Source organism: Nanorana parkeri, unplaced genomic scaffold (assembly GCF_000935625.1).
Source record: "Nanorana parkeri isolate BGI_ZX_2015 unplaced genomic scaffold, ASM93562v1 scaffold318, whole genome shotgun sequence".
NCBI classification, from domain to species: Eukaryota; Metazoa; Chordata; class Amphibia; order Anura; family Dicroglossidae; genus Nanorana; species Nanorana parkeri.
This window is the reverse complement of record NW_017306586.1, coordinates 123,758-150,089: the sequence shown is the minus strand read 5'-3', so window position 1 is coordinate 150,089 and position 26,332 is coordinate 123,758. Positions and strand designations below refer to the sequence as shown.

The window sequence follows — 26,332 nt, the reverse complement described above, 5'->3', positions numbered from 1 at the left end:
GGGGTTGAGTCTTACCCCCCCCTCTGGCTTTCTGATTGGCCGGGAAGCTAGCTCCAAACTCCCCGGCCAATCAGGAAGCCGGGCTGCATGTAATAACTCACCTCCTGGCTTCCTGATACCGAAAGTTCCGGTATCAGGATAAGTATCAAGAGCATTTGGGCGAGTACTCGTAGTCGCCTAAATGCTCGGTATCGGCACCGATAACTATACTAATATAGGTATCGGTGCAACCCTACTAACAGGTCTGTCTACAAGAGGGACTGCACCTGTTTTGTGTGTGTGTGTGTATATATATATAAAAATATACACATATATACACACACACACACACATACATATACAAACTCATACACACACACACACACACACATATTCTAATATCAGCTATGTGCATCAATACAAATACAAATTACCCATACAAAGATATTCTTCTTTTTAACAATATTTAGCACATGCCTTAAAACATTTCACCACATATTTCCTAATTTTTGTTCAATATAAATAGCATCACAATAGAGAACCAGACACTTGCTTGGTTAAGGTTCCACTTATACTTTAGCTGGTAAAACAGACAGTTGATTCTCACCTTGTATATGTAGCATGCCTGCTTCCTTTCGGAAAAACTCATCAGTGCTGCTGTTGTCGTCTTTGCCCCATTGATTCGATTGTTTAGCCGCATTTTCACAAATTGCAAAAGCACAGCACTGGTAGGAGTACGGCATTTCCATGACCCTAAGATTGTCCAAACATAATGGGTGTTATTTGATTTCAGCCGTGATCTCTTTAGCAAAGCAGTAACTGTTAATACCAATTACACACATTACTCTGCAAATGTTTAAATCATTTGTTTCCCATTTTTATGTAACACAGAGTTGTTAAACAGCACTTTCCAGTGTACGTAGAATCGGCTGCTGTTTCATGAAAAAAGCACACAATCAATTGTTTGCAACATAATTGTACATTATAAGGCCAATGTTGGATAGAAAACAATCTACCAGTGTGTTTTGGATTCTCTCTTACAGTAATTAAATTGATGGAATTTTAAACATTTAGACCAGGTTGTACGCTTTTCAGATGACAAGATAATTGATTTCTGATGTCATTGACCTAAAGTGCAACTGTTCCCAAATTATGAATATCAAAGTTTTTGAATATTCTTAAAAAGCATTGGAAGAACTGTATAACAAGCCCTCATTGACCCCTCTAGGTATTTGTAATATGAACTAAATCATTCTTTAAGTTCACAACAGTCGTTGAAGTCAAGTATTTAACAATTTAGAAACATCTGGTGATTGTTTACATTAGAAGGCTGGCAAGTTCCGGCTGTGATTTCCATATTATTGTTTTGAAATTTACAGATTAATTTCTCCACAGCACCTACAGGTATAAATTGCTTGTTTAGAATAAGCTAGAATTTTAATGTGAAGAGATAAGACACAGGTTCTACTATGGTTCTGTTTATTTAGCTATTAGCTATCTCAGGTATTATTTGATAACTGAGAATAACTTAAGGTAAAGTTATACATATACTGTTTTTAGCACACACGCGGCTTTCTTTTGGTGATATTGTTATTTTTTATGCAAACTCATAGAAAAATATATAACAAAACTAGAAATCAGTGATAGTTTAAATTGCTAGTTTAAATAAATATTATTATTGTAAGAAAAGTATCAATTTAATTTTTTAATTCATAAAATAACACTAAAATAATGAGTTAAATTATAATACAAAGCATTGCAAAGTTATAAAAAAATGAAATAAAGGCTGTTTTCCTATTTTTTTAATGCAACACTAAAAAAAACCAAAGTGAATAAAAGCAACAACACCCCTTTCATCCGCTCCCATCAGCCCTTTAAGGGTTTCTTAATGTTGGCAGGCAGAAGCAGGCTACCTGACCATGTGATCACTGTGTTTGGATGTCACATTGTTCACGTGACCAGGAGCCTGCCCCCAGCTTCCAATCGTAAGCGATGACTGGGAGCTGTCACTGGCAGTGTGGTCATTATGCGGTGTGGTCGAGTGAGCACGCTCCCACCATAACACAGAGACACAGGCTGTATGTATATAATGTGGCACCTTGTTGTTAAAGCCCACCACCATGCTGCCACATATATGTATAGGGCCATCAGCAAACTATAAATGGTCAAACAAATAGAAAGTAAAAGACATCAGCAGGAAAAGAATAAGTCTGATTAGGGTAAACTAAGGGGTTAAATAGGAACACGTTTTATTTTAATAAAAAAAACTGACATCTTTTGTAGAATGAAGCTCATCCCCTTGAACTGCAGATTTATAAAACAGGACTATCTATTTGAACTGTGTTTATAAACATTGTGCCATGCAGACCATGTTTTTTAACAGCAGCAGCTGTAAGAGATGCTGTTTTTTCTCTCACTATTTTTAGAAAGTAAAAAACATCAACCTGAAAATAACAGGCCTGATTACGATAAACTAAAGGGTTAAATAGGTTCTATTTAAAAAAACAAAAACTATTATTTATTTATTTTTTATGTGTCAGGTTGCTTAAAGTGACATTTTTTGCAGACTGAAGTTCAACCCTTTGATCTGCAGATGAATAAAACAGAGATTCATAGTAATATTGAGAAAATGTCAGAGGTGGCCTAGCGGTCCGGGGGAGGAGAGCGTTGTGAGCGGCCAGTGTGTCACAAGAGGCTGAGTCCTCCTCCGCCCCTTCTGCCTCCTCTGACCCATCAGGATGGAGAGCAGTGTGGGGACAGAGCCCGAGCCAGCAGTGTGGGGGAGGTGTCAGCTGTCAAAATAGGCAGAGCTCTTCTCTGTTGTGACAGTGAGTCAGGATGGAGAGCGGTACAAGCAGTCAATTATCAGCTGATCACTGAGTGTTTGTAAATAACTGGACATAGTATGAGTTACTATGTACCAGTTATGAATGAATAGGACGTGATCTACATCACTTCCTATTCATGATTGTGTATATAGTAAGCATACTATCTCCATAACGTATGAATGAACAGGAACACTCAGTATAGAGGATTCCTGTTCATTTATAACAGGGACTGCAGAAAAAGAGATTATGGACTCTCAATCTCTTTTTCTATTTTAAAAGGGAAATATCAGGGTTCTGTTTAGACTCCTGCTATTTCACCAAAGCCCTCAACAGTAAAGTTAAAAAAAAAAAAATCATAAAAATAAATAAAATTTAAAAAACTTTAAACGTTTATAAAAAAAACATTTTTTTTAAAAAGGTTATAAAAAAATGATTTTCAGTTTAAGTCGGACATTATTTTATTTTCAGTTTCGGTTTAAAATGTTTATTTCGGTGCACCTCTACTGTAAATACAAGATATCTAAGGATACATGGAATCCTTAGTTGTATTATGCAAACAGTTTAAGTCCCTTTGTCTGACAGTGGTACTATAAAACACAATACAAGTAAACATAGCGTTTCATTTTAGGACACTATGGTAGAAAGAAAAACAGATGGGACAGGATCCCAATTTTGGAATTATTTTCTTTCCAATGAAATAAGTATCACAATTATCTGCCTATGGAAATTCTTCAAGTCTCCATTGGTACAAAATTCATAATCAGTAACCATCATGTACTGGCAACATAAACTGCAGCTGTACATCTGTTAAAAATAAGTCAAGGCAACTGGACTTGCTGTATTTTTCGTGAAGACGTTTCACTGGTCATCCAACCAGCTTTCTCAATTCTGAATTGTATTTTTTGCTGGCTACATGATTTTGACGTGTATATTTGTAGCAAAATTTACTTATTAGCCAATGCAACTCAAATGGCATTATATTCTGGAGAGGTGCAACATTGATATAACCTAGAGATATTTGTGTGTGACTATAAGTACTATGATGTAATAATACAAACAGCACAGCTAAAATCAACCAGCTGGTGTGTCGCAGTCACCTGTATGTAGAAGTTCAGACAACGGTTATCTACACAGATTGGCAATGCTAAAGAGCTGTAAACAATATTTACTTACTTTGCCACTGGTAGTTGGAAGTGAATGACTACATGGAATGTATTCAGCCTTCTATCACTCGGCATAAAGTGTCTTGACAACACATTCTTTACTGTCTCCTCTTTGATTCATCCGTGACTATGTGACTTTTATTTGCCCTTCTTAATTGCAGTTATTTTATGTAATCTTTTCTTTTAAGAACTCCTGCAATTATGGCTCCACACTCATATAAATCTCTTGGCTTATCTTTTACATGCTTTCAGCAAGTGGCTGATTTAGTGTCCTATTATTTATTTAAATGTACAAAGGCACAGAAGGGATGTGTCACAAGCATTGCATTCCCATTCTGAATTATGGGGGGGGGGATCAGATAATTGCAATGAATGAACACAGGAAACAATTATTCTGCTTTAACAAGCACTCCCCTCTCGTGTATTGTTAGCCTTCCCATTATAACATTATTTATACATGGAAATTGATGGAGCATCATGGGCAATGTGATCAGAACTTATTTGCTAAGTTAAACATTTCATTAGATAGGTTGTTACTTATTTAAGCGAGAAGACAAAAAAGAGCAAATAGCTATGCTTAAAGTGAAATATTATGTTTTTTTAATCACATGGGATATGGGAGGAAAAAAAATCATTTTATTTTGCAGAATTCTATTTTTTTTTTTTCCACTAGTTGAATAATCCAACAAAGCCCAAACCACAGTAGTGACTCTGAAACAAACATATTTTCATGTTTAGTCTGCGTGTTACAAAAGAAAATAGAAAACTAATTTTCTTTACAGTCTTCTTCCCAAAGCATTATCGAGGGCCCATCTAACTTTTTATGTTACTAGACTACCGTCTGAATCTTATTTTCTATATTTTTGAAGGCCATTTCCTGTTTTGTTTTCCTACGGGTAATAGAAATAGATGATAAGTGCTTACCTGAGTTTTGGAAAATGTTCTGCTGGGATCAGTTCTTGTAGGTCAGAATTTCCTGTCAGTTTTAAATGAGTCAAACCATGTAGCCCAGTGACGGGAAATGACGTCATCTGGTTGGATGAGAGATCTCTGGTGGGAGATGAAGTAAGACACCATGTCACCCACATATTTCTATAGTACAGTGTTTGCCAAGTCAACCCTCGAGGAACATCAACAGTCCAGATTCCCTCCCAACAACACAGCTGAAATAGCAAGTAAAGCCACACTTATATCACACTTGTGCTACTACTTGAAAGCATGGAAGGAATAATATGTTGGTCCCCAAGGAATGGAGATTAGAAACCATGCTACAGTAAAACTACAACAAATCCTGCACATTGAGAATACATTCATTAAAGTACATAACCCTTATTTTTTTTAGGCTCATTCTGTACTTAAACAATTGCAACAATGGGCCTAGATATTAAAACCACATTTAAGGTAAACCCTCTAGCTGGAACAAAACAAATGTTTTAGTTTTCCATCCTAATTTCTGCTCTTGTAAAAACTATTTAAACAATTTATAGTGATTGTAAAAATGCTAAAGTTACTTTTCAGTAAGAAAAACTAACTACGTGTTGTTCTGATGTTCTATTTTATTAGGAGACTATGCTTGGTTGTAGCTGGAATATGCACACGTTTTACGTTTGTTTGAATATTTTGCCACAGTCTGTAACAGTGATGCCAAGGTAGTACCAGAATGCTGCCAGTCGGCAGTCCCTCTTGGCCAAGCTAAATATACAAGTGTTTTATCTACTTCATTCACCCAGTGGGTTTTTGTATGAACGGACAAAAAAGTGAAATCAGGACCTCGTATCATAGCGGCACTCTATACATTACTTTTCTTTACTGCCAGCATATAAGGCCAGGTAGCTAGCTACAGCTGAGTTATATACTATGGTAAAAATTTCAAAGATACTGTTAATTAAACTGAACTAAAGACAGAAATTTAAAAACTGCTAGAAGTTAGAGGGTTTTTTTTTGGCTAAAGGAGATATGGAAAGTCTTTTTTTGCCAAAAAAATTGTCCCATGCTCCTATTAATTTTGGTATTTTTAATGTACACTGCATGGCAGATGCACTGTGCAGTATACATCATGTTTCATTTATTCATTTCATGAAGTCGGGTGCTGGGGATGATACAACTTCTGGCACCCTATGGCCAAGAAGCAGCAGGGAAGATGATGGTGGACAGAATGGCACCTGGACCAGTCATCGCTGGAGAAGTGTCTAATAGGAGTTAAGTGCGCCATGCAATGGATATCTGCACATTATAGCAAGAGCCCACCTCCACAAAGTATAATGGATTTCCGCTTTGAATAAGAAACTCACAGAAGGATTTGATTCCACAACAATATTACAAAATTGAGACAAAACTTGTTCTTGCTTATTTACTTAAGCCAAATAATATGTGGCATGTGAGCTCCCAAGAAATTACTAGCTTCTTGGCACTTGTCTAGAGGTTTCTTTACCCTGACAACTCTTGCTGCTCAGATAACGAATGTGGTTGGCATACCTTGCCTTTGTCTTCACGACTGACAGATTTTTGAAACATGCACCTATATTGTACTTTTTTTTTTACATCTGTGTAAGCCAAACAAAAATGGCATGATTACAGTGAGCTTGGGTGAATTTTAAGCATGACTGGAGTCAATTTGCTTTGTGAATTATTGCCTATAGAAACTGACTGAGCTGAATGGACTTTCACATTTTTTTTAAAACAGTGCCAAATAACTAGCCTTGCATGACCCTCCTGAAAAAGTCAGTCATTTCACAAAGGTTTTCTTTTATACTGTATTTTGCGGTTTACCACACTACATATTGTAGAGTGGTGTAGTTAAAGACTGGTGAACATGCACCACCTCAGAGATTTTAAATCAGTGCACATACTCAGCTAATCCCCTGTGAGAAAGCTGTTACCTTCCTCCTTTGTCCTTTGGAAGCCACCCCATGTGACACTTTTCATTGGTTTGTGGGGTGGCCCCAGCATGTTGACTGGCAGGGGTTCACTGCTTCCTCTCCACAGCTATCTGCCCTACATGATATTCTGTGCCAGATTGCGGGTTTTTCTCTTTCTAGCAACCCTACATGACACACTATTCAGCTGCTTGCAGGGCACAGGGTGACTGTCAATGAGCAGAAACCATACCTCCTACAATTATTTAATTTTTGCATAATAATAATATAATTAATAAATACATAGTTAATAAAACATCATAATTATGTATTTTAATTAGATACAGTTAGTATAAAAGAATGGCTTCCATGTTTTTTTTTACTTCTCACAGTGCGGTGCAAGCTATATTGTCACGTGACCATGATATAAAAAACCCTAAACAAAGCTGTAGTGACGAACCCCCAAGGAGCTGCTGGGTTGAAAATATCCCCCTAGCCTTTCTAGTGGTGCAATGGCTTACTGCTACCCCAAATCACTCATTGACCCACAAGGGGAGACCAAATGACCAATAATTACTCTGTAGCAGGTTTTATTGGCTGTGTCCAGGGGAAAGAGGGTTAGAGGTTGCAGGACACCATGCCAACTCCCCCTACCAGCCATAATCTGCCTGCTTTGCATTAGGTAGCACAAAGCTAGTGATGATTTCACTGCATCCGAAATAAGGTATGTAACGAAAACAGAAATGTTTTATTTAATAGTTGCATAAGCATGTTGAAGAGGGGGAAAGGAAAAACCAGGGTAGGCAAAATATAATCAGGTTAAACTTCATCTTTAACAGCTACTTTACTGTCTCCTATGCCCTAGCATAGGCCCATTCACAATCCTCGGGACCTGGCTTTGGAACTTGTTCCTCCCAAAGCAGCAGGACTGGGAGGCAAAGGACCTCTGTACTCTTCTCACTCTCCCTTGGCTGCAGGCAAGGGAGGCTATAGCAGGATCTCTTAAACTGACATCCTCTCTAAGCAAAGCTTGGGAGGCAAGGACCCTTCTAGAAGGGCTCCCCAAATATTTATCTCATAACATTATATCTTCTTGCTTTATTCACTGGAGGACACTCTCTAGGATCAGGCAGAGGTAAACAATGCCCTAGGCTTAGGGGAAACCCAATTAATGCAGAAAACAGTAACAATCAGAGCTTCGGCTGGTTACAGCATATCTCTCCACTAAAGTGGCACTTTAGATTTGGCAGTGCAGCTACAAAACTAAATTTGCAATAAAATGTAAAAGTGATCTATAGGCCACTAGTTGTATTTTGTATTTACTTATGCAACATACAATAACATTGTAATGGGTTTACTAACAGTAATGTTTACATGCTTATGCAAGAAGGGAAATACACACAGTAACCCATAGCAGCCAACCAAAACAATTGTTCACCAATTCAACTGCAGCAAATGGTTCACTTCGGGATACTGCTTTTTGCATAGCACCATTGCTCTTTAAACTGTCTCACAATAGCTAGTATGGACAAGCATAATGGACAAATATTAGAGTACACCACCTCTCCAAATTAAATAATAATGCTCCCACCAGGGTTATTCCAGCTTTCCTCCTATTAAAAGAGAGGAATGCTACTTGCAAACACTAATCCCTTTGGACTTCGGTACCTGTAGAACTTGAAGTGTACAATCCTTCCATCAAGAAGCCTTTAAGTGATCTTGAGCTGCAGTGGCTGCTTGTTACAGACGAACCTTCTAAAACAAGTATGTGAACTCTGTCAGGAACGTTTTTTACTTTGCTACTACACTGGCGCTGTATATTTACACAGTATGGACAGTCACTATATGCATAACAGAATCACCGACTGTTCAATTACCATACATGCACATAAACCAAACAAGCCTGACAGCCAGAGCCCACACTTGTTTTAAAGATTTTCACACAACCAGAAACAACTGAAGTCCCTTAACAGATTCCTATCAGAGAGCTTGATTGCCTCAAAAGTCCTTGGTACCAACATAAACCAGGAAATTTCGCTCTTCTAATAGAAGAAGACAATTAACAGGTAAGGGTTCGCGAGACCAGGTTGAACTATGTGCTACATATAGTATTTGCTATTTCTTCCTATGATGGTCTGACATTGACTCTGATTGAGTAGCAGTGTTAGAGTGTTGGTAGCCCAGGGAATCAGCAGAAGTGTAATCTATATTGTCCTTTTTAAACTCTCACTAGAATGGATAAAGTAACAAAAACAAAAATCTTTACAAATTACAGGTGAATATTCAACAAGATAGAATAACAAACTGCTTTCCAAATGTACTTACAGCTTGATGAGAGAGGGTAAAGAGGAAAATGATGTGGGGTGAATGTATGTTATTTTGTTCCAAGCCAAGTCCCTGCATACACAAAAAAAGAATTCAGCTGAATATGCAATGTATTAAGATTAGTAACTGTTTTGCTTACTTTTTATGACTAATAGTGACATTTAGGATGCATTTTCCAAAATCTTTATGAAATGTACCGTAACATTAAATAGGCATATCTTCCATAAACCATTGACAGCTTGTGATTTGATGATGTATCAGATAAATAATAAACTACCATAACAAAGTTAAATGGATATTAAAGTCAAAAGGTTTTTTAGCTAGCATATGAAATGCTGATGATTTCACTTACAATGCTCTATCTATTGTGATTTTGTACTGGACAGGAAGTTCAGGGAAATGGAGCTAAGAGAGATATAGCCAGGTGTTTACAAATATGATGACTGTAACTGCTTGGGCAAAATAATTAAGAAATATTTTGCTGGGTAATGTATATGTGTTTTATCTGGATTCATTATAGAAAAATGTTTGAGAGTTTAATATTACTTTAATTATTTATCACCAAGCTCACAACATTCTATACTTGAACAGTAATCCAAAGTTTTAAGTACTGTTCAAAGTGACAGTAATAGAATAGTAACAGAAACCTGACACAAACTGCCCCTTTAAATCCAACTATCCAGTTCCTTAAATGTTTAGTGAAGTGAATGGGCTGTTTTTATGTGAGGACGGAGGTGAATTACTTCTAATGTTTTTAAAGTTCTTCTTTAACATTTTGACCTTTCATGTATATGTATGATGTGCTCAGTTTTCCTCTCCTCATTTTATAAAGTGCAGACTGCACCAATTTAATTGGTCTCTTGGACAGCATAAAGAGAGATTCACTGTATTGTGCTTTGTGTTTACTTCTTAATTATAGTTCTTTAAACGGCACAGTAAAATGGGATCAAACAAACAGGGGATTTGCAGAACACTCACAGGGATCGCAAGACAATCAGCTGCTGAAAGGTGCTGGATCTGATTTCATAGATTTCATTATGACGAAGATCTCTGAAATGACAGAGAATTTATAAGTGGATTGTAGAAGCATGAAATTCCATAACAAACCTTTCTCCACCATCAGATCACCTTCAACCCAAACACTGTATTGTGAATGAGGTTAAAGATGTCCATGTTTGAAGTGATATGGGGTAGAAGGCTTAAGTATAAAACACCTGCATATGTAATACATACTCACATCTTCTGAAGTCTCTGACAGCTGGAGAAGCTTGGCAAGTCCTTGATATGATTATATGACAAGTCCCTGAAATAAAAACAGTGTGTTGAGTAACAAAGAGGAGAACATAACTAGTTAATGCTGAAGCTGAAGGCAAAGCTAAAAAAATGTCCAGTAATGGAGTAAGCCAGAAGGTCTCAACATAAGCATGAGCAAGACGTGTTGTCAATTTATGGAACAGATCAATGACCTTCTAATCTAAAGCGCAACTGTGCCTTTCAACTAAGAAACGGAACACGGATATGGAGAAGCCCCAGGCCAATATAAGAAGCAGGATGCTATCCACAACAATAGCCTCAAGAAATGTTGTAGTATTATGACTGTTAACTGAGCAAACTGCACTTGACATGACTAGGGAATCATAGCCACAGACTAAGGTAGTTAAGGGCATGATTAAAAACTATATCAGGAACTAGGCCTGCAGAGCCCCACAGAGTACTGTATGCTAGCTTATAAGGGGGCAACAATAGTGATCAGGGCAGGTGTTTTTATCTTGCCCAATTGACTTCTTTCCCAAACTAAAAGCAGACATGAGATTGTTGCCCAAGTAATATTGAGTTCATGTTATTCACTAACATATCAAAAAGTAATCATACATGGGACTTTAATAAATGATAAGATCCTTCACATATATCTGATGTCCCCAGATTTGTGCAACAACTGGCCATGGTATGGTGAGCTACCCTGCAATGAACTATAAGGATAATATGTTTTTCAATTGAACATAAACTATATAAGGCTAAACTTACAAAGCTTACACCAAAAATAAGCATCTTTATTTAAAAAAAAATGACAGCTATTTTTTAGCCCAATAAGACAATATAAAACAGTTGCATGGGTAAAATAAAGATCTTTATCCTTGTGTTAAAGCTTTCTGAATTGAAACTAATGTATTAAGGGGTGGTAAGAGTACTACCCATAATACAACTGAATTACTGTACTAAACCTATTGACAATGCTAGCCATCAGACCAAAAACTTGAACAAACTAGGGTGCAGGGACATCCTTTCATGAAGGAATTATATAGTATTGGCAATTTATCGGAAAACTGCATTTTAAAATGATATAAATATTAGTAGCATCAAATCATAAAACCTAAGACCAAATGTACATATCTTTTCTCAATAAGTATGTAACACAGGGATAGACACAAGTTTATAACAATGGGCATTCCAGTTTACCTGACACATTTTCAGTTTTACAATTATAGAACACAATTAAAATATTTAATACATCACTTTTCTGAAAATAAATAATCATTTACTTTTTTTTTCTTTTTAAAAGGCTCTTTTTACAGCTATGTCACCTATGTTACCACAACACACGTTACATGTGGTACTATTTATTTTAAATGGCACTCTAATGAGTGCTACCGCAACACACGGCAACCTACTATAGTGCATTGTGGTTCCCTAAAAGTTTGTGGCACATCCGATTTTTGGTACATTGGCAGCCCATTGACATAGCGTGTGTAACGTACAACACAAATGTAAATGGACCCTGAGTTCAGGTTCTCTTGCTGCGCTTAATTTCTGTCCTGCTCAAACCTGCATGTTTAGTGTCATTTAACTAGTACTTACACAGAACTACAATGCATTTTAGGTTAAAATATGATTTTATATGTTTAAAATATAGCATAATTAAGATGCAAAAAACAGTTATTTAAATGAGCTATACAATATGAAAAGTGCATCTTGGTATGCTAATCTATAAAGAAGCAAAGTGAAATTCAAGTTGGTAATTCAATACAGAGAAATAAAAAGCAGCCAATGAAATCTATCCAGCGGAAACTCCCAGTGACCTAGGTGAAAAGCATTCTGTGCTTCTTCGGGATCTTCAAAGAGTATTGAATTTCTTCTTAAGTGCTCTAATGCTACCTTACATCACAGAAAATTTACTATAGCAAATAAATAAATAAATATCAGTATTCCCAATTAATCACAGCTATGGAAGACTTTGTTTCTGAGTGAGAGATACCTTACATTATTCCCAATGGTTTGACCTTTTTATTGAGCTTCTCCAACATCAGTCATTACTGATGAAATTAGAAACCATCATAACTGGTCAAAATTAAAGTGCTTGACCACATATTTACTTTAGTTGGCCATACACCAGCCAATAATCACTGTGTGATCAATCTGAGCTTTATTACAGTTAACTGGATAGCTTCGGAGACAATGTTAATCTGAAATCCGAAAAACCTTGAATAGACTTTCCAGCACAACTGGAATTCTCCACTTCCAATCATTTAATCAATACTTTTTCCATGAGAAAAGGAAAAGGAAAGAATCCTTTCTTTAGCCATGTGTCAAATGAAGCATGGCAGAAGCCAGAAGGAAAAGTCATTCAGCATCTGGTGCTTGTTGATCATTTCAATGAAAGGCTGCTCTTGTAGCTTCCTATGGGATCTTCCTGTCTATGGCCAGCTTAAGTTCTATTTTGTATGCTACTTGTATGTCTCACTGCTAAATACAATACTTTTTGAAAGAGTTTGACTTATCCTAATCCAATAGTATAAAAAAGGACACTAGAGAATAACAAGGCATGTTTATAAAGCATGACATCTGGATGGTAGACAAACACTGGAAAGAAAAAGTCTTTACAAAGTCTTTTAAAGTCGTGACAAAGTTATCCTGCCTGTATTTTTCACTAATCTTCCTAAGCGTTTATGGAGATAGACAACCTTCTATGAAACGTGTGATGGCAAAACTCCAAACACTAATGACAGAGTAAAATAATGAATATAATAAATATAATCAGAATCTGCATCTAATAATTTCCCCTTGTAAATACTCCACATTGTTGGCTCGTGTAATAACACAATGTGCCCAACATTTCAGCGTGAAGGTTTGTTGCCTATTCTGAACATAGACTTGGATCCTGCTCATTGGACATATAATGCAGTTACAGACCAAACAGCCTGAAGTGTCTATAAGTACCACGATATTCCCCTTCAAAACAAAAAATGTGCGTGGAATATTTGTGGATGCTTTACAGCCCTTGCAATAGTAAAAAAGCAATAAATTGCAATCAGTGTTGATACACCAACATGTCAAATGGAAAAACATCAAATATATTCACCGTGATCTAATAACTGCTGCCATAAATAATTTTTTCCCCTGGAGCATTTTAAAAGAAAATAAACCAGTGCACAGATTGAGAGTTTCCAGCGAACTCATGCAAGTCTAATTCTTATCAAATGTCTTTGTAATGATAGACGCACATACTGTACTCACTTTCTTCTTCCCAGTTCCAGAGAATAAAGTGACTTGCCCAAAGTTCACACTACAAGCTCAGATAATAGTTTAATTTTTTAAGTTAAAACTAAATAATAATTCAGAATGATAAAGCTTGGCCATCCAATTATTGCATATGGAGATAATTTCATACATTAAGCTTATATAGTGCATACACCATCAAATGTTTGGCAAAACTTTTTAGTTTTGAAATAATAAGAAATCTCTCCAAAGTTTGAAGAAATATCTTCTTAGACAGTTGTCACCAGAACAGGTGTCCCGATTAGAGGATTTTGCCTTACCTCCTGTTTGGGTGACAATTATAAAACTTTTACATAACTGCCTGTCCTAGTGACAATGGTCACCGGGGCAAATACAGAAGATTACTTTCTAAATAGGGACACAACAATAAAACACTGACCGATGTTCTAACTCTTCCCTAATTAACTTTAGAAATACGTTATGTCAGAAAAGGATACTTAAGAGCGTAGATGACCTGTAAGTGATATATTACACAGTTATGGGCATGCAGCAGGAACATAGTATTCCAGATGATGCATAGTAGACAAAGGGTACAAGCCAAGACACACTTGTGGGCAGAGGTGGATTGTAATGGTGACTACTTTATCTAGGTGATAGCATACAGGGACCAAACCGTTCTGATTCAGTATTAAGAGTACAAATGTGGCTTTCATTACAGAGAAAATATGGTTTGGATCAAACACTTGGCATGAATTTCCATGAACTAAAAGGGATATTCCAATAATATGTAACAATTATGTGTAGTTTGGGAATACACCATACATGAATAATTTAATAAAGTCCTGTTTATGTTGTGATGAGACACAAGTAACATAATTTGGGGGCTGCAGCAACTCTGGGGCCAATGAAGGGTCCAGGAATTCTTATTCTGCACCAATTGAAGAGGAACTTTACACATATCTTCAAAATAACAACAAAGGCAGCTTTAGAAATGTTTAGTAATGTCAGTCTACAAACAGATACTTCTACATAATTGTCGGCTTTCTATTCTCTGCATACCTTGTTTTTCTTTTCCTCTGCATTCTTCTCACAATGCCATTTTTTACTAAGGGCAGATTAATCCATCTCACTTTACTTCCTGGAACTCTGGCACTTGTGACTAGAACATCTGACCATGCATAAAATCGCAGGAGAGGAAAATGCCTTTCCCTGCGATCTTGTGAGATTACAGATGAGATTTCCCAGCACTGCTCTGTTGATGTAACCTTCCCAGCATGCAAAGCTTGGGTACGACTACATGACTTTTGCCAGAAAGAACCAGGAAGTAGAAAACAAGAATTTGGGAGGGGGGGGATTTACACTGTTATTGCTATCACATAGGGGGATAACAATCCTGACACCCTCCCGAGCCGGTCCCGGGCCACTGATGGGGCAGTAGATGCCGGGATTGAAGGTGAGGGTGCAGGAGGGGGGCCAGCAGCGAAACGGCGGTACTCGAGGAGGGGGCGCACAGGCAGCACATACAAGCGGTCGGATGGCTATAGTGCCACTGATCGCTTGTATGTGAAAAAGCCGGCAACGGCTGTTTGCAGTGGACAGTTTTTCTTTGTCCGTGCGCGAGCAGAAAAAAAAGCTGTTTATTTACGGCAACCCGCCAATGGGAGTTTGCCCTCCGTCCGTGTTTTCACAACGGGCGGACGGCCAAGCAGTTAAGCAATGTATGTATATGTACACACAGAGGGGAATTTATCAAAACTGGAGCAGAGAAAAGCAGAGAGAAGCTAATTGGTTGCCATGCACAGCTGCTCCAGTTTTTGTTTGCTCCAGTTTTGATAAATTCCCCCCATAGAGAATTTCTAAGAGACAATCAACTTGTCATTGGTCAACGTTCTATGTAAATCCTTAATTTTGGGTGTTGCTTCTGCTCATTAAACATTATAAACATGTAGTAAGATTTGATTTTATTATTTAGATTTTTCCAGAATATATTATATTACTTCATGAAAATTCATGGAAGCCAAATATGGTGCATCCAGTACTAGAAAAACATTTAATACAAAATCTAATCCAATGCAAAGCTAACCACTGGCATAGATGAATATGTGACAGATAGGTCTGAAGTTGCAGCTATGTTAAATGGACACCATCTGTTTTGTATGGCCAGAAGTGCCATGTCACAAGCCTGGGAACATACTGGGTAAAGGTATGCCCAGATTCCTGGGCAGTCTGCAGCTGTAATTCTTTGTTTTGCTAACGCTAATTGGTGAATGGGAATATTGCATGACTGCACAGTGCACAGAAAAGTTATGGTATGTAGAAAACACTGTTGCAGTCAATGATTTTAATAAACAATGAGCCGTAGACAAACAATATGCCTCCAGCAAATGAGCAGCAGTTCAGTGCCCTGCCTCCTGAGCTGCTGTCTTTTCCTCTTCTAATTAATGGGAAGATAAAGCAAACTTTGTCCTTTCATGGCTGCACTCAATATTCCTTGGACCATTCACTACCTTTGAACCGTAACTTAACAAGCTCAGACAGATTCCATAAAAAGATCTCCCTCCCTTTGCTAAAACATTGCATGCTCTGGGCTGGGTGAAGGATTCAATGTAGGGCAGATATTCCAGCAAAATAAAAACTGTTAAATTCCTTCCTAAAGTGTACAGATAATGTGCACTGAAATCTGACTCTCTCCCTCTCCCATAAGACTCTGTGCTCACAACATGAACTGCCAAGCCAACAATGAGATCAAACCAAGTGTCAGATTTGTGGCAAGCTCTGCTCTGGTTCACATGATTTATTGTTTTTATTGGTAGCAAATAGTTTTCCTTTAATAATGAATTTCTGCATGTATTTTAATAATCCTGTAGAGTTGTGGCTAAGACTAATTTTTAGATCTTTGCTTTAGGCAAAATATTTGAATAAAAGCAGATATGGAAGAAGGGATTTGTGTAGTTGTGTAATGGCTGACAATCGAGAGATCTTTGGAAAGAGTGAGGGAAAAATGCATGCTAGAGAGAAAGTATACTTTAAATTTATACAGCCCGCAAGTTATAGATTATAGCCAATTTTACATTTGACAAGCCAACTGTAGGTAAAACTGGTAACAGGCTTGCACGATCTGTAGTTAACAGAGCAGTAACCTTGTATTCTAGTATGTAGTTAACCTTGTATTCTAAATGTCTGATATTTACTCTAAAATCAAAGAGAAGGCTTTAGACTTACTGGAAAATGTATTAGAAATATTATTAAGGTCAAAACTGTGCAATGATTTCTGGCCCCCACTCCACTTCTATACAAATAATAAGATTATTTTCTTGTCTCAAACTATACCATCTACTGTCCAATATAGCCAAATGGGCAGACTGCTATTCTACATGCAATCTGTCCCTTATGTTTAAAGTGTAATTCCAGACAATATTTCTTATGCTTTAGATAAAGCAGAGAATGTTTGTTTGATTATTACTGTCGTTTCCCAGAAGGCAATAATCTCCTAATTGTGGAGCTAGTACAGGAAGTGAGGGGAGGTCACTCCAATGGGGATACATATAACAACAGCTGAAAGTTTTTTTCAGTCCTACTCGCACAATACCCTGGCTGCATGTGGACCAAGGCTTGCATTCCAGAACAACAGGTTTTGAATTCTCATACTACTACTTCTATTATCTTACTCAAAATATGGAGGGGGGTTGGGGGTTGGCCAAAAACTCTGTGAAAAATAATAACTCAAACACTGCATGCCTCTATCAATAGTCATACAACAAACCATCAAACACAATGGAAACATTAATATAAAACATCTCCGGTTGAAAGCTCTTGAAATATAAACGGCTGAAAAAATCACCAGCACAAGTGCTTTCTATTGCTATTTTTGTAGTTCTGGCTGTTTCCTTAGAATTGATGTTTGACTGGCTGGCTCAGTCACACTGGACAGCAGAGTGAAGGGATACTGTGTTTGTAACAGGCCAAGAACAGCAAAGGAATGGTTCTGGTATCGTTTACCAGTCTCAGTGCAGGGATCGTTGATAGCTCCTACTTGTGGAAGAATATTAGAGAAGCCTAGAGTCCCAGAAAAGCTGATATCTATATTTTATCTACTAGAAACTTTTACGTTTAGAAGTCAAAGCTAGTGTTTCCTCTGGTAATATTTATTTTATTTTTCCCCTTTAAGACAAATCGGTGTCTGATCACTGGGAATTTTAAAACTCTTATATTTAAATAAGAAATGCTATATGAGATCTAGATACATACTATATTCACAAGACGGGCCTATGATCCTAGGATAGTATACTAGATTTTGGAATAGGAGGTCTGCTGCAGGTCATTTCAGTGCAGGGCACTAAAAACAAATAAATACGTATATACACCCCTGCCCTTTTAAATATCAGCTATTAATAACAAGTATAATCACACTAACACTTTATTATCACTCCTGATACATTGCTTGAGTTAAGAATTTTAATGTCGAAAGCCAAATCCTTCAGAGATAAGTACCTGCGGCCAAAGAAAAGTGCTGTAAGCTAATGATTTGTCATAGTTGGCCTCATTGGTTGCAAAATTAATGAGAAAGACATCTGTTGAATGGCGAAATCTGCCCTTGTGTAGACATCTATAAAACAATTTAAATGGAACTGGAGAATCAGCTCAGTGATACAATAGTACACAGTAACACTTACAGCACTTGAAGGCTGGGCAGTTGATCACAGATAACACTGGGAAGACTGACCAGTTGTGCTCCCGTCAAAGTTCTATATTAAAAAAAAAAACAAGTAAATACATTTCAATCCTACTTTATAAGCGGTGGAGTAACAGTGATATTGAACACAATTGCTAAGCACTTACAGACTTTCCAGGCTTGTGGTTCCAGTGAGATCAGGAAACTCAGTGATTTGAGAAGCTCCGTTAAGAACCCTACATGCAAAAAAAGGTGCATCAATTCAAGTCCCGATTCTTCAACAAATTGCAGATAAACTCAAGCAAAAAAAAAAGAATGTTTGTATTAAATAGTTTTATGGAAATGGCTGTATTATATAGGCAGATTTTCTTACAAAAATATACCCTTATGAACAAAATGATTGAAGCTTAGAATTGTTGTAAGTACGCTGAAAAAGGCTTAGAATGCTTTGCTGCTATTTACAAAACCGAATTCCCCAAATTTTCAAACAATGACAAAATTAATTTGTACAAAAAAATATTTCAAATCCCAAATCTCAGATGACATGGCATACACTAGACCTCTGGGGGGATTACACCTCCACACAAAGCTCCTTCCTACCAACTATAATTCTACACTTCTCCCCAACCTACAATTCTAGGGTGTAATATACTTTTCCAAACATTTGCAGGCATTCAGGATGCCTTTTCTTTGCACTCTGTCTTCTAAGTGCTTATTGATCCTTATTAAAGGCCTGGAAAATGTATAGACGAGTAGTTTAATAAGCAGTAAAATTTGTTGTTCATGAAGTCTAAAGTTTGAGATATAAGATCTCACTCATAAAAGGAGGAGTCCTCTACAATATATGGAAACACAAGAAGGTTATATTCTTTTACGAGACCATTACGACCCCCCCCCGCCCCCGAAAAAAAATCCTAACCATGTATGCTATCCCCATTCATTTAATATTTGCAGGTAAGCCTCTTACATAATTGTAGCTACTATAACAGAGGATTAGGCAGATGTGATTACAGTCTGTGTAACAAAAATTATAAAATATATTATAACAAAATTTCCTTCTCAGGTTCCATGCCTGAAGTTGTTTATTCACCATCCTTTCCTTTCTTCAGACAACAGTATGCCATCTTTCTTCCTTTATACTTGTTATCTATACATGGACATCCTGGTTATGTGGGAGGTGAGCCTTGTCTAGAGAAAGACATTCCTGACAGATTTGTGCGGTACGTTAATGGATATTTATTTAATATTGTCTTAAAAACTCACAGAGTTCTGAGCTCAGGCAAGTGCTTAAATGCTGATCTCCCAACGTGCTGAATCGGGTTGTCATAGAAATGTCTGCAAAAAACAGAATGAAACACCATTTAAATCACATGAGTAATCATATACTATATGTAATTAAAGTAAATCTTCTTTCACTGCTAAACATTCCTTTCACATTAATAGAGTTTAGAAAATCAAGGTATTTTCATTGGATTCCTCCTTTAGATTCAGACATCTTTTTAGATTTTCATGAATTGTTAGAAAGTATCATGCTTTTTAGAAGCATATTTAGTACACTACAACACGACCGACACAAAGAGCTTCAGGTAGAACTAAAAACCACAGGACCCTGCTGCATCATTGAAAGTGATCCTGCCACATCAAACTGTATGAAGCAAAGCGCATACTTGCAAAGATGAGAGATAATACTTACCTTTCACACAGGCTGTGCTGCTGAACTCTATTGTTTATCAGAAATAATCCCCTGAAGTCCCCTGGAAAACCTCTGCATAACAAATACACTTTATGCAAATATGGGGCAGTTTCATTCAAAAATGAAGAATTAGAATTGTTGTCTAATCGTTCCATGTAATGCAAAGCGGAACCTAAGAGTTTTTTTACTGGCAACATTTCCAGTTTTGTTTTGACTCTCTTCTCTCCATTTTTAATGCGATTACTCTTAAATGTGGAAGACACCCTCAGCCACAAAAGTGTCTTTAAGCTATGCAAATCAAGACATATCCAGAATTATTAAAAAATAAAAAATATTTTTTTTTTTCATTTTATATAATAGTTAACATCTAGATGTTTGGTGGCAGTGCAGACATCAATAGATTTCCACATTCACCTTAGGTTGTGATAGGGATAAGTGAATCTAGAATTGAAACACCATACTTCGATATTTAAGTCCAGATACAAGTTCATTCCAAAGGCAAAATCTTTACAAAGCCAACATGTTTTGTTGGCTGTAGCTCCACCTTCTTTATCAGGGCTTACAAATTACATATTGACACTAAGGGGTATATTTATAACCAATTTGCAGAGCCATTCAGCCTACAAATTTATCTGAGCATTCGTTCTGTGTGAATAGACTGAAAAAAAAAACTTACTTAAACATATTTTCTTTTCAGGTCAAATGTATGAAATATAATACTGCATTATGGCTACTAGACTTATTTCCTATGCTCTACAGCTCCATCTAGTAGCCAAAATGCATTATTACAGTAAATACATTTGACCTGAAAAGAAGATATATCTAAAGCTGGCCATACACCTTACAACCATCGCAAGCATTTGCCCGTGCGGCATTTGTCCTACGAGCAGGCCACAAACCCGCCGACAATCGTACAATTCTCGGCGGGTTTTCGAGCCTGCTCGTAAGACAAAAAAGACGTGCGATTGTACAGTAAAAACAATTGCACGCCTTCCATACACCTGCCGATTATCGTACGATCGCAGGATTTCCTGCGATTATCGTACGATAATCGGCAGGTGTATGGACACATTAAGAATGTTAATTTTTGTATCTGTTTGCACAAAAAGAATGTTCATAAAGATTCCTAGGATGAATGGCTCTGCAATTTGGTTATAAATTGAGCCCTAAGTATATAGACTCAAAAGTAAAGGCTGCTAGAACCAGCTGCTTGCAGATGCTGTGCAAACAACAATATCCTACCTAGAAAAGACTAAACTAAGAGCAAGGCTCACCAAGGGGGTATTCAAGCCCTCCAGAAAGGTACTACAACCTTAAAATAAACTTTACTAAAGCAGAACTATGAGGTGAGTGCTTCTCACTCACCTCATAGTTCTAGCCGACCTGTGACAATGAGACTGTCACAGGTCGGCTCAGTAGATCCGGAGGTGAGCGAACATATACCGGCGTTCGCTCTCCTCTCGATCCTGTCACAGCTCTCTGCCGTGACAGGGGAGGGGCTGGATTCCCCCCTCCCTGCTCCGATCCGCCAGCGCTGACTGGCGGAAAGGACGGGGGAGGGTGCGGGTACAGCTGGCTCTGCCTCTAGATAGGCAGAGCCAGCTGTCACTCACGCAGCTGGGCAGATCTCGATATCGATGTCGGGATCCGCTCCGGCGTCTCAGTATACTGCGAGCTGTAGCTCACGGTATACTGAGCTTAGGGTAACGGGAGGACGCTAGTTTGTGTCCTCCCGTTACCCTAAGGAGAACTATGGGGAAAAGCCCTGACCCCATAGTTCTCCTTTTAAGCTACTGTAAGGCTTTTTTTAATTATGCCCCTTTTATTTTGAGTGCTGGCAAAATGACTTGTCTTACACATTTGTAATAACCCTGATAAAATAAAAAGCCGCTTGCCACTCTTTAAAAGTATTTTCTTAGGTGCAGGTTTGTATGGGTTTTCTCTGGGTAACTCAATTGACTCACCCTGCTTCCAAAAACACTGGCAGATTCATGGCCTTAACTGGCAATGAGAAGGGTTCAGTGTTCTTTTTACACAACCGTATTCAATTATATAGAAATATACACAGTAAACAAATAACCAATGTTCTCTACCACTGCATAAAATAATAATAATAAAAAAAATGAAATCCACTCTTTGATTATTAAAAGAATACATCACACATTAAAACGTTATCAGGGAAAACCCTACTTTCAGATTTAGTCATTCTGTTACAATGAAACAATAAAAGGGTTTGCTTGTAAAGGTAAAAAAAAGTGAATGAATAACACGAAACAGGAAAATGTAACACTTTTTCCATTGCATATGTATATATGCATATTCTGGGTAACTTCATCATTGTATTATATGCATGAGAATGGCAATGTCTGTGTTTAATTAGGTTATATAGTTCACCGGAGAAACATTCGAAAAACCACTATACCCAATTATGATGTGACTAACCATAATTGGCTATATTCACATGCTTACTCTTTTCAGAGAACAGACATTCACTAGGTGTTAACTGAAAAAAATACACATTGTTAGAGGTAAAGACCAGACCTTGCTGTCATGTGATCACTCCCAAATACTTTTTTTTTTCTTTTTTTTAGAAATGTATTACTAAAGGAGATACACCGTATATTTTGGGTGTTCTCGCCCTCGGGTCATATGTTGAACATTCTGTGCAATTTGGCATGTGAAATCGAATTGTCTTTGATTTACCAGGGATGTGAACTGTTTCACGTCTTGTTCAATTGTCTAATCATTCCAGTGTGGAATGTGGTTTTGGTTAAAGGATTAAAGAGCTGCATTGTGGTAACACATTGTTTTTGTCATTTAATGGTTTTTAGTGTAAGGCCTGTATATAAGGAGATTATGTCAAGCTGTGGCATGTCAATATTATTACCTATTTCCATTTTACAATATACTCTTCTTCCATGCATATGGAAGCCTCAATTATATATTCTTTTGATGAATCCACATGGATCAAACCTTTGCTTGATCTTAAGCAGACTTACTTATATTATTTATAATCATTATTTTACTTGTTATTTGTTAGTAGTTAGGGATGAGCTTCGGATTCGGGTCAAACTCCTGTTCGGTGAACAGGCATGGTGGTGTCAATGCCTCCACTAAATGAATTGCTTTCCTCTGGCTTGTTTCACATTGTAAAAAAACTGTCGTTGATCTAGAGTTACAACATTGATTAAATATGGCTGTGATTATACTGTATTCGGTCAACGGTGTCACCCAGGTTCTAGGCGCTGTGGGACCACTGTCATTTGTGGTAGGAGTATCGGTAAGAGAGGATCATTTTGGCATAGTTGTTTTGTGTTGTCAGAGACATTTGCTCATGGTGAACAATCTAGATCACTGGACTACCTGTTTAACTTTTTTTTTTAGGACTTAAAACTTTTTTCTAAAGTGTGGGTGTTTTACTTACTATTTCCTTTTTTTGGTGAATGAGTAACAAGGGTACTTATTAATGCAGGGGGCAGGGCCAGATATCTGTGGGGCCCCCTTATTTTATAGAGGGATTCCAGAGTCTGATAAGTTCTCCCTCATAGAGACCCACATCCACCGTGCCAGGGATGTGGGGATGAGGCTTATGATGAGGCAACATGAGGACAAGAAACCTTGCTGGATGGGGTAGCCACATGTGTACTTTCCCTATAACTAACTTAAAAAAAAACACCCCCTTGATTTCCAAGCCCTTTTTTTTTAGATGTCAGTGATGTAGTAGTTTGACTTGCATTTTTTTGGTCATGCAATAGTGCACCCAAATCAATGTTATATTATATTTTGAGATAGAGCTTTCTTTTGGTGGTGTATAATAACCAATGGTTTTATTTATTTATTTATTTCAATATATAAAAGGAAAATACCACAAATGTTACATACATTAAAAACATACTTAGAAAAAAAAATCTTTCTTTACAAATTAAGATCAAAATGTATTCTGCTACATTTATTTGGCAAAAAAGTGTATATTATTATTATTATTACATAGTATTTATATAGCGCCAATAGTTTGCACAGCGCTTTACAATGTAAGACATTACAATTACAATACAATTCAAGACAAGATGGTAAGGAGGGCCCTGCCCCTGAGGGCTTACAATCTAAAAGAGGAGGGGGAAATGATACATGAGGAGGTACCTGTGAGGGGATTAATTATTTGAGAATGTGATGGTTCAGTGGTTAGGTTGAGGTGGGTCAGTGTGAAGGTTATACAGTCTAGAAACTATGTATATGAACTTTATGAACCCTTATGTTATGACTTTCTAAAGCATCTCTAGAGGCCCTTTTAAAAAAAACCCACCCCTTTTTGGAAAGCCCAAAGGTTTCAATTAAGAGGCATGGTGAGTTGTTTGAAGATCTAATTGGAGTTTGATCTTTTTTTTTTTCACAATGTTGCCATTTTACTGTTATTTCTCACACACAGCATGGACATACTTACAATTACACCCCAAAATACATTCTTTTACTACTCCTGTGCATTGGAATACCACTTGTATGAGACTTTTTTGCTGCTTAGCTTCATAGACAAAAGCCAAGGAGCACCTTAAAGCTTTCAAGGGCCATACAATATGCATCTGATTTCCTGATGATGCTATTTTGGAAAACGGACACCCCCAAAGCATTTGAAGCATAGAGAGAAAGTATATGTCTTTTCAATGACAGTGCAATCACAAAGACTGAGCACACACAGCAAAATGGGACTTTTAAAATGTTCATTTAGAACAGGAAGTACCCTGAGTTGTGGGGTGGTTAACATAAAAAAAACATGTCATGGGGTCCCCCCCAGGCACCATACCCATACTCTTATCCAGTGGCTAATTCCTATTAGTAGTAGCATAAAACTAAACTACCTTTGTAAGCAAGCTGCGAAGTATCTGTCAAAGGCAGTACCTGTATAACTAGGGACAATCAGAATTGTGGATTCATAATTTCATTCTCCTAAATATTTCTATGCAGATTTGTCTGATCTGCACAGAATCATGTAAATTAGGAAAACAGATGTGTGAATATATATACTGTATATATATACACACACACACACACACACACACACACACACACACGGTGCCAAAAAATTTATACACATTTTAAGAAAGGAAAAACTGTATTAAAATTGTAATACTCAATTTATACTGATAAAAAAAGATAAATACACGTCACATTTGACTTCTTGAATTACAAGAGGTGCTCAAAGTGATTACAATCAGCGTCCAGACACTTTTGATTAAAAGAGAACTATGGGGTAAGTGTTTTTCCCCATAGGTCTCTTAAGAGTCACGGGAGGACATATACTAACCTCCTCCTGTGACCCAAAGCTCAGTATATCGCGAGCTACAGCTCGCAGTATACTGAGACCTCCGCAGCCGGGACGGATCCCGACAATGCTATCGAGATCCACCCAGCTGCGTGATTGACAGCTGGCTCTGCCTATCTAGAGGCAGAGCCAGCTGTACCTGCCCCTCCCCCATCTGTTCCTCCAATCAGCCCTGAAGGAGCGGGGAGGGGGGGAATCCCTGCAGGGAGCTGTTACTGACAGTCACGGCTCTCTGCAGGGAGGTGATCGAGAAGTGAGTGAGCGACGGTATGTGTTCGCTCACTTCCCGATCTATTGAGCCGACATTTGTCGGTTTCATTGTCACACATCGGCTCGAACTATGAGGATGAGTGATTTTCACTCACCTCATAGTTCTCCTTTAAGGCAAACTACTGCTTGAGCAACGTTGACCAAAGCGGGCCACTTGTATCGCTGTGCATGCTGTTTCAGTTTCTTCACTTAACATGAATGCGTGCAATTGTTAGGTGTGTTGGAGGTTCTGTTGCATACTCACGCCTCCATTGTCGTTGTACTTCCACAACATTCTCAAATTTCAAATACCACTTCAAAATGGTCCTCGAATAACAACCGTGCTTCAGCCATTTTCTGTGAATGTCCTGCCTGTGGCATGGTGACGCTATTCATTTGATTAATGCCATCTATTGAGCGAATATCATACTACACATTGCTACCGTAATTCAATTCATCCTCGAAAAGTAATATATAGATAACATCTCTTAAAATGTGTATACATTTTTTTGTCACCCCAGGTATATATACTGTATATTGCAAATTACAGAGTTATATATACATATATATGCATCTATATATTGTAAATTCCAGAGTTGCCTGATTTTTTCAAGCTGGTCCCCTCATCATTCATTACTCATTACTACTATCTATGGATATTATGTCATTCAGTTAATTCTAATTGTTAACATAATAGCAATAAAATAGTTATACAATAGTTGCCAGAACACAGATGTTACAATGTGCAATAAATTCA

The 26,332-nt window shown here is 37.4% G+C and overlaps 1 protein-coding gene across 1 annotated transcript in view; it reads right to left on the bottom strand.

The window, feature by feature from the left end:
* Window positions 1-26,332, bottom strand: part of LGR5 (leucine rich repeat containing G protein-coupled receptor 5) — a 133,831-nt gene that overhangs the window by 2,367 nt on the left and 105,132 nt on the right. Inside the window, exons 8-15 of the mRNA XM_018558060.1 lie at window positions 19,580-19,651; window positions 18,484-18,552; window positions 18,318-18,389; window positions 10,388-10,453; window positions 10,129-10,200; window positions 9,151-9,222; window positions 4,895-5,020; window positions 587-732 (exon numbers count right to left, since the gene is read on the bottom strand). Of these exons, the coding sequence (XP_018413562.1) occupies window positions 587-732; window positions 4,895-5,020; window positions 9,151-9,222; window positions 10,129-10,200; window positions 10,388-10,453; window positions 18,318-18,389; window positions 18,484-18,552; window positions 19,580-19,651 (695 nt within the window). The remainder of the gene's footprint in view (window positions 1-586; window positions 733-4,894; window positions 5,021-9,150; window positions 9,223-10,128; window positions 10,201-10,387; window positions 10,454-18,317; window positions 18,390-18,483; window positions 18,553-19,579; window positions 19,652-26,332) is intronic.